Here is a 10,088-nt window from a genome sequence, read left to right as displayed (position 1 = left end):
CGGTAAACGTTTGAATCGGTTTATGGTTCGATACCGGTAAACGTTTGAATCGGTTTATGGTTCGATACCGGTAAACGTTTGAATCGGCTAATGGTTCGATACCGGTAAATGTTTGAATCGGCTAATGGTTCGATACCGGTAAACGTTTGAATCGGTTTATGGTTCGATACCGGTAAACGTTTGAATTGGCTCATGGTTCGAATCCGGTAAACGTTTGAATCGGTTTATGGTTCGAATCTGTTAAACGTTTTAATCGGTTAATGGTTCAAATCCGGTAAACGTTTGAATCTGTTAATGGTTAGAATCCAGTAAACGTTTGAATATTGAATTTTTGGAATTTCCATGTTTCCCCCTCCACGTCATCCCCCTTCCCACACCACCACCATCCCTTCGCTTCAACCACTGAACAATATGGTGAAATATCGACGACTTGAATGAAATGAATTACTCTAAATTCATGTTCGCTAATTATGCAAAAGTAATGAATGCGGTTCGCGAGCAGGTGTTGTCATGTTGATGTATTGGTACAGGTGTCCGCGACATTTGGCCGAGCAGACGTCACACGCGGATGGTGTCGGTGTCTATTAGCTAGAAATGGCGGGTACACGCATTTACACTTGCACTCAACATCAAAACACGTTGGGAAATAAATTGGATTCGCCAACACTTCGCTTTCAAATGTGTTCAACCAGCGGCAGCACGAATCATTCAGCAAATGGAGAGATCTTTAGGCGGTGTATTTGTCAACCATTTAGGTGTCACCACCATTTAGGAGTTGTTAAATGGGGATTTGTCTATTTTCTCATGGTCCAGCATGGCGGAGACGTTCGTAACGGAATGAATGAATGTCCCTCATTTGTGACGTCACATACGTCACAGTGACGTGTAAAGAATGAAAAATTAAATTTCCATGTTGCGCCATCTATTTATTATGTACACGAATCTGGTGTGCTCCATCCACCACGTGATGCTCCACAGACTTCGCTTTGTCTTCTCTGCGGCTGATCCTCTGTCATCCCGAAATTATTAAACTTCTATTTATAATGCTTCCACATTCCCTATACTTCCTTCCTCCTAGTCCTATCTCCAACCATCATGCAATCATTAACTTTCTTTTCTCGATTCATCAACATCAATGTGCCGTCATCAATCTTGCCAAGCTGGAAATGTTTCCCTTGCCTTGGGCGTCCCGATTGAAAATCGTGCTTCATGTCACAACTTGCACTGCGTGTGTGAATGATACCGATGATGCTTTCTCCTGTAAAAACCACCGCAAAAGCAGAGAAGACCACACGACACAACAAGATGGCCGCGCAGTGAAACAGAGAGGTGATCAGGAATCTGTTCAGTTACCAAGTTTCTTGCAGAGCACGCGACAAGTGGCTTAAGCACTCAAGCAAGCACTCCGTTCAAAACCGCTGATAAGGAACGGCTGGCTTGGCGAGCGCTAGCTAGCTGCTTGGTATCTGCAGAACACATCACAGAGATTCGTGTGCGAGTTGTTCCTTGTTCGACTTGACTTAGTTCGGCCATTGAAAGAGATTTTAAAGCGATCCTTGACAGAAAGGGCCAATAGGGGAGTATGGACAACAAAATGAGGGGTGTGGTTTGAAGACAACCAAGAAAGGGGTGTGGTTTAAAGACAACCAAGAAAGGGGTGTGGTTTAAAGACAACCAAGAAAGGGGAGGGGTTTAAATACAACCTAAAAAGGGGAGGAGTTTAAAGGCAACCAGGAAAGGGGAGGGGTTAAAAGCAACCAAGAAAGGGGAGGGCTTTAAAAGCAGCTAGGAAAGGGGCGGGGTTTAAAGGCAACCAAAAAGGGGAGGGGTTTAAAAGCAACCAAGAAAGGGGTGGGGTTTAAAGGCAACCAAAAAGGGGAGGGGTTTAAAAGCAACCAAGAAAGGGGTGGGGTTTAAAGACCACCAAGACAGGGGAGGGGTTTAAATACAACCTAAAAAGGGGAGGAGTTTAAAGGCAACCAGGAAAGGGGAGGGGTTAAAGGCAACCAAGAAAGGGGAGGGCTTTAAAAGCAGCTAAGAAAGGGGAGGGGTTTAAAGGCAACCAAAAAGGGGAGGGGTTTAAAAGCAACCAAGAAAGGGGTGGGGTTTAAAGACCACCAAGACAGGGGAGGGGTTCAAAGGCAACCAAAAAAGGGGAGGGGTTTAAAGGCAACCAAGAAAGGGGAGGGGTTTACCCTGAAGAACCAATAGACCCAAAACACCCCAAAGAGCAAAAGACCCTAAAGACTCAAAATACCCCAAATACCTAAAAGACCCCAAACACCCTGAAAACCCAAAAGACCCCAAAGACCAAAAAGACCACTGAGACCCAAAAGGACCAAAATTCTCTGAAGACCCCAAAAGACCCCAAAGACACAAAACACCCCAAAGACCCTTAAAGTCTCAAAAGACCATGAAGACCGAAAATACTCAAAAGACGCAAAAGTACCAAAAGACACTGAAGACTCATAAAACCAATAAGACCCTTTAGACCCAATATCCTCAAGACCCCCCAAGACCGTTAAGACCACTTTTACCTTTAAGACCCTTTCAATACTTTAGACACCTTTACACCCCTTAACTGCGGTTAATGATCTGACTGAACTTGAGTTTCTGTATTGTCATGATTTCCACCAATCATAGCACAAACATTTATTTTGTGCAAATGTATTTGTAATATTGACGATATTATTTATTTGTAATTTATTTATAATCTAAAAAGGTCCAAGTGGTGTATGTAAAGCTCTAAATGATCAAGGGTCCAAGGTGGTGTAATAGGTCTGACGGGTGTAAGGTATCTAAATGGTGTTAAGGTCGAAGGGGTCGAAAGGAATTTGAAACAAACCGGCTCTTTAAAGGGAAGTTCAGCGAATGAATGAAATGGAATGGGGAATGAGTTCATAAAGGTGCTTCGTCGTTCAACACATCAGGTTTTCCCCCAACTCTGATCCGAGCCGTCTACCCCGGGTTCGAATGTCGACCCGGCTATAATCTGCCATCCTGGTGTTTCACATCCATTGGACGGACGCAATTAAGCCGGGTGTCCCATGTGCTCGCATTAGTCGGTTTGGTGGACGTTAAACGTCCCGCAGTATCTTTCGCGAAGAGCCTCAGTGAACGATGCAACCAGCTGGCTGAATTCAACATGCATTCGCTGACAACCGGTTTGTGCTTCATGTCACAACTTGCACCACCGTACGAACACGAGCACTGAGAACGCGCAGCGTCGGTTGACGTGACGTCATCGCGTGCACCTGCGACGTTCCTGGTCCCCGCAAAAAACGATCGCAGGGTGATTCGGGGTGAGCAACGGATTATTGGAGTTCGGAGGTTGCGAACTACGGGTGGGTTCGATTCCACCGTCCTTCGGAAGGGACGTTATAAACGAGCAGCCGTCCCGACGTGAAAAACGTCGCCGCGCTTTTCGAAAAGGGCAGGCCATGGTGTTCCGGCACTAAAATGCTTCTGTGATCTATCGTTAGTATAGTCGGAGCCCCCATAAAACGTGCTCGATGACGTCACTGCATTTATGCACGTGCAAGCTTGGGTTGCTCACTCGCCGCGCTTTTCGAAAAGGGCAGGCCATGGTGTTCCGGCAATAAAATGCTTCTGTGATCTATCGTTAGTATAGTCGGAGCCCCCATATAAACTCGCGTGATGACGTCACAATGCGTTTATGCACGTGCGAGCTCTTTTTTGAGACCTTTGTCGGTTGTTTTGTACTTGACACCGTCGGAGCCGTCTCAACGCTAAGAGGCCGCAGTGCATTGTGGTCCACAACGCGGTCGACGGTCCGTGACTTCATTATCGCGGACGTCACACGATGTCGGCTCGTTCGGCGTCCTCTTCATTACCTGCCGGATGAGTCCCAATTGAGGCGCGGGATGATGAGGATTCAGTTGACCGGAGCGATGTGGGGTTCACCTTGTGTGCTGGAGTGGGGAAGGGGCGCGGTGAGTTGGGGGGTGAGAGGGTCTTCAAGCACGAGACGTTTTTAATGTTACAAACTCGTATCCATTAAACGGAACGCCACTAAAACGTGTGCACTCGGAGTGATGTCGATGACATTTCGAGCGGGAAAACGCGCATAAAAGTTTTATATTCAGTGGGGGGGTGGGGGGGGGGGATATTTGGGGGCGCGTGTGTGGTTTATATGGTCATCGTAATTATGACTATTCGGGATGAAACCAACCACTAAATTAATTTATAACCACAATTTTACCTGGAAGCGATTGCTCAGTGTGAGCGGGATTGGAGGGGCAAGACCCACAAGCTCTTCCCGTATAGGATGGCTCTTCTCCACCCCCCCCCCCTAGCCCCCCAACCCCACCCCCGAAGAGCCACGGGAGCGACTGAACGAAAACTCCAACAACGGTGATCCACCACTCCGAGCGGCGACCCTTCCCCACCACCTTGTGTGCATCCCGCCATACCTGCAACACCTCCGCGAAACGATCCACGATCTCGCGCGACCGTCGCAAACACCTCGGGTAGCGACCTCGTGTTTCGCGCCATGTTCGCCCAGGCCGTGCTCGCCATGTACGGGATCATCTTCGTCGTCGGAGTCGCCAGCAATGCGGCGCTCGTACGGTACGTCCTCGGCCATTGGTCGCCACGCAGCGCCTCCAACGTGTTCCTGTGTAACCTGGCCCTCGGAGACCTCCTGCTGCTGCTCACCTGCGTCCCCGTGGACGCGACTCGCTTTCTCAGCCGGGACTGGCTCTTCGGACGCACGGGATGCAAGTTGCTGCCCTTCTTCCAACTGGTGTCCGTCGGAGTGTCCGTGTTCACTCTGACGGCGCTCAGTGCCGACAGGTACGGAGCAAACTCATCTCACCTGTATTTCCCATCAGGCTCGTCCCGCGTACATCTGCTTTTCCATACCCCTCACCTTCAGTACTCTTCACGTTATAATTATTATTTTAATATCACTTTAAATATCTCTCTCGTATCGAACCCGAATGATTATTAATTTGAATAATTATTAACAATGTAATTAATTATAAATTATATTTATTTAAATAATTATTAACAAATTAATTCATTATAAAAATGTAATTAATTAATTAATTTAATTAACTGTAAATTTTATTTATTTAATTAATTGTTAACTAATTAATTAATGATATATATATAGAAATTTTTATTAACAATTTAATTAAATAATTACATTAAAATATCAATTATTATTTTAATATCACGTTAATTATCTCTCTCGTATCAAACCCGAATGATTTTATTAATTGGAATAATTATTAACAATGTAATTAATTATCAATTTTATTTATTTAAATAATTATTAACAAATTAATTCAGTATAAAAATGTCATCAATTAATTAACAATTTAATTAACTGTAAATTTTTTTTATTTTAATTAATTGTTAACTAATTAATTAATGATATATATATATAAATTTTTATTAACAATATAATTAAATAATTACATTAAAATATCAATTATTATTTTAATATCACGTTAATTATCTCTCTCGCATCAAACCCGAATGATTATTAATTTGAATAATTATTAACAAAGTAATTAATTATCAATATTATTTATTTAAATAATTATTAACAAATTAATTAATTATTGAAAATGTAATTAATTAATTAACAATTTAATTAAATAATTATATGATGATTTCATTTATTACTTATTTAATTGTTAATTGATTATTTACAGCACGATGTTAAGCCGGTTGTCTCACTAGCTAGAATCCACCGATGAAACGATGAAGGTATCGCGATATCCAATCGGTTGTTTCGGGAAAAGAAAACAATGGTTACGTGCGCACACACACACACACACACACACACACACACACACACACACACACACACACACACACACACACACACACACACACACACACACACACACGTCACGTGGATAAACGGGTGATAAGACCTTTTGTCACGATGACAATTAACATTTGTGTGAAATCTTACGTCTCAAATTGCCAGCGCGTCTAGGAAAGCAAGGAATTGTATTGCAAGGCAACTTGGAGATCCTCACCGGGAGATCTTGGAATTACGTATAATACCTGCCGAGAGCCAGGAATGATGGGACTGCTCACGATCGGGATGAGTACACGGTGCCAATGACGAGGACCACACCGAGGGACGGACGAGACTCCTTGCTCGAGAGCTCCCGACACGGCTCGCTATGTAATGGAAACGGGCCCGCGAGGCCACTCAAGTGCCGCGCTCGAGCGGATTGTGCTGGAAACGGAAAACGGATGGTCACAAATTCATCCTCCGGATAAATAATTGCCTCCGTGTTTGTGACGTGTGAGGTGTGTGTGTGCGGTGGAGCGCACAGACGTGTCCGCTTTAACCTCGAGCCCCTTTTTCTCTCTTCACTAAAGCCCCCCAAACGGAGGAACAACAACCACTGGGCACGTCTCCCGGATCCATTGGTTACCTGTACACGGCGAGCTCCTGAACACGTACGAAAGAATTTCCAGCCAAAGACGACGTGGTCCTCCTACAAATAGACGCGAGGGCACGGTCCGTGACGTCACTATTTGGATCAATCTTTTGTACCCCCAACCTTTGGGGATCTTAAGATGCATGAACTCCTCATATAAATTAACACGGCGGCACTCACAGGGCATGAGGTCAAGCCTCTCATGTTCATTCTGAACAAAATTACCATCAGTTACACTGAACACGCTACTATTACACCCGTATCATCCATGTGCCCTATTGTGTCACATAGTTTCTATTTTGTCACATGAACGTCATAAATTTAATTCGTCACACATCAGATTATGGATCACATATATGACGTTTCACATTTTTCGGATAAGAATTTCAATTCAACCAATTATGGCTGGAATACCACTTCTCCGATGATATCATCGTTATCGCCATATATGTCCCATGGGGAGTTGACATGCGCCGAGTTCCCATTTTTCTCGTTGAGCGGTTTTGGGGAAAGATATGTCCAAATTTTTTCCTTCAATCCAATTTGACTGCCATACCATGTGACCCATGACATCACAAGTTTAATTATTCACACATCAGGTTGTAGATCAGATATATGAAGCTTCAGATTTTTCAGATAAGGATTTCCATTCAACCAATGATGGCTGCAATGCCACTTCACTGATGACGTCATCGTTGTCACTCTATGTACCCTATGGGGAGTTGCTAACATATGACAAGTTTCAATTTTTTTCGTTGAGCGGTTTCAGAGAAAATGATGTCATATTTTTTTCCCTTTAATCCAATATGGCTGCCATACCACGTGACCCATGACATTAGAGTGAGCAATAATATATTTCCATGGGGACTCCATCCTATGTTTAAAGTTTTGCATCGATCGGACAAGCGGTTGCAGAAAAAACATTTCAAAGCGAAAATAATTAAAAACCTGCGCTATTATTACCAACCTAAGGTTGTGTGTCTGAGGGTAAAGCAAGGAAGCAGCACGTACCATTTTTAAAGTCTTTGGTGTGACTTGGCCGGGGCTTGAAGGTTTGAACCACCGACCTCCCAGACTCAGAGTGGACCCAAACCATTACACCCCCGAGGACGCCACCTTGTATCAGAGAGTCCGCCAGCCGCCCAGTAGGAATGGCGTGGATAAAAATGTCGGTCCCATCTGCTACATACAAAACGAAAATTGGATTATCTTCTTTAAAAACTCGTTTCGGAAACATATGAAGGCCTACCTGGTCTGTTCAGCTGATTGTCGAGGTAGGGATCACTTTTCAGTTCCCCAGACCAAGGCAAAGGCAAAATCAAGCAAAATAACGAGTTCGGTCAAACCCGGGAATTCATCTTCTTGTTCATAATAATAATACCAATAATAATAATAATAATAATAATAATAATAATAATAATCTTCTTCAGACGGCATATTTCCGAGCTGCCTCTATCAATGGCAATGATTCTGCTACCATTCGACAGAGTTTTACTTCCTGCAACATCCTTTGGTATTATAATTCTCGTAGCTTGAAAAGATTCCACGAAAAGTACTTAAACCTACATTCCTATGTGAAAGAATAGGACTGGTGACATTTAGTGTTCCTTTCATCTTTGTTTTGGCATACTGCATTGCCTGGAGTGGTCAACGGTCAATTAATTGATATTTAAATATAAAGATTATAGTTTCCTTATGTCTATGCCCTATTAGTATTACCTATGGCTACTGGGGTTGGGGATTTGGGAGAGGGGGGTGGAAGGAGGAGGCAGACAGGGAAAAATTATGTTGTTAAAATTGTTGTTTTTTTACGCCAGACACACACAGTACTCCACTGGTGAGCACGTCTATAAAGTTTGTACTACATTTGTAAATCAGTAGAACATCATCTACTCAAATATTCAGACGGTGTATTTCTCAATAGCAATGACTGGAGTTTTACTTGGTGCAGAATCCTTTGTTATAATTAGTTTCTTCAGTTCATTTCTCCAGTTAAATATTTACAGATACTCTCTGAGAGCACGTTCTCTCGTACTCAACAGACGCGATCGTAGTTTGGCAAGGCCACGCCCTTCCCCACGCTTACTCGATCAACCCTGAACCTTGCAATGCGCATGCGCAGATAAGAAAGCATGTCACGTGTACAGTGTGTTTGACCAACATCTTTCTGATGATTTATAGCTGGGGTGGGGAACCTCCAGCCTCCGGGCCGTATACGGCCCGCGAGACCGTTTGATCCGGCCCGCGAGGCAATTCATCTATCTATAATTCCAGTAATCTCTCCTTTTCAAGGTTTTAAATTAATCGGACAAAGGGTAACCAAGTTATGGCCAAAAACGATTCAACCAATCAGAGAGGAGCAAGCTTTCACGTGTTGTAACAGTCAACGAATGCCGAACGTGGCGAGCAGACGCTGCCTCGGACGGCACATTTGAGAACTTATTCATTTATTTGACGTTGGCAAAATATGTTGGCGCTAACAGAATAATTGCCATCAAATTAAAACTAATTTGCGATTAATCGTAACTGCGATATGCGACCTTCCGGACAGTCAAGTGATCGCGTGATCTCATGTCATCATTTCATTCAGTATATGCAAACATGGCGACTAACAAGAAAAGAAAGGTAGATGTGGAATGTCGCGCTTTCCAAGAGAAATGGGCAAAGGATTATTTCTTTGTGGAAGTAAAAGGCAAGCCAGTATGCCTAGTTTGTCGGGAAGCGCTCTCGGTGATGAAAAAGGCCAACCTCGAGTGTCATTACAGCTCGAAACATGCTAAACTGGACGAGTTGAAAGGACAAATGCGCTTGGATAAAGTTAACGTTCTTCGGCGGAGTTTTGGTGCTCAACAAGCAGTCTTCATAAGACCACAATCTGACCGAGACAACACTACGCATGCTAGTTTTGTGGTGAGTGAGCTAATCGCTAAGAAGCTGATGCCGCATTCAGAAGGAGAATTTGTGAAGGAGTGCCTTGTTGCCGCTGCGGGGCTGCTCGCACCGGACAAAGTAAAATTGTTCCAAAGTGTCAGTTTGTCTCAAAGAACTGTCTCAGATCGGATTACTGACATGGCACAAGATATTGAGAAAACACTGAAGGACACCGCAAGAGATTTCCAGTTTTTCTCTCTGGCCTGCGATGAGACAACGGACATAACAAACACCACCCAACTAGCCATTTTTGTGCGGGGGATTACAGCTGAGTTTGATACGAGGGAGGAGTTGCTGTCTTTGCAAGCCATGCATGGCACCACCAAAGGTGAGGATTTGTTTGAGCAAGTTGTTTTGGCTATGAACAAATTCGAACTGCAGTTTGACAAGTTAAGTGGCCTGGCCACGGATGGAGCCCCAGCCATGGTTGGCGCGCAAAAGGGATTGACTGCATTGTTCAAAAAAGAAATGAGTCGTCTCAGTCTCGATCCAAGTGAGTTAGTTGTATGCCACTGTATCATACACCAAGAGAATCTGTGTGCACAGTCCCTGAAGCTCAACAATGTGATGACAACTATCGTTTCCACCATAAACGTCATCAAAAGCAGAGGGCTGAACAGCCGCCAGTTCAAGGAGCTACTGAGTGAACTAGAGTCAGAGTACGGAGATCTGATTTACCACTGTGAGGTGCGGTGGCTGAGTCGCGGAAATATGCTCACACGGTTT

At 44.0% G+C, this 10,088-nt stretch overlaps 1 protein-coding gene across 1 annotated transcript in view; it reads left to right on the top strand.

Moving 5' to 3' along the window:
* The first annotated feature begins 4,127 nt into the window (after nt 1-4,127).
* Nucleotides 4,128-10,088, top strand: part of LOC137439261 (gastrin-releasing peptide receptor-like) — a 97,084-nt gene continuing 91,123 nt past the window's right edge. Inside the window, exon 1 of the mRNA XM_068134992.2 lies at nt 4,128-4,815. Coding sequence (XP_067991093.2) covers nt 4,514-4,815 — 302 coding nt within the window. The 5' untranslated portion in view covers nt 4,128-4,513. The remainder of the gene's footprint in view (nt 4,816-10,088) is intronic.

Source organism: Myxine glutinosa, chromosome 14 (genome assembly GCF_964187855.1).
Source record: "Myxine glutinosa chromosome 14, kmMyxGlut1.1, whole genome shotgun sequence".
Taxonomy (NCBI): Eukaryota; Metazoa; Chordata; class Myxini; order Myxiniformes; family Myxinidae; genus Myxine; species Myxine glutinosa.
Note: the sequence above shows the minus strand (reverse complement) of the source record. Positions and strands in the feature narration are given on the sequence as shown.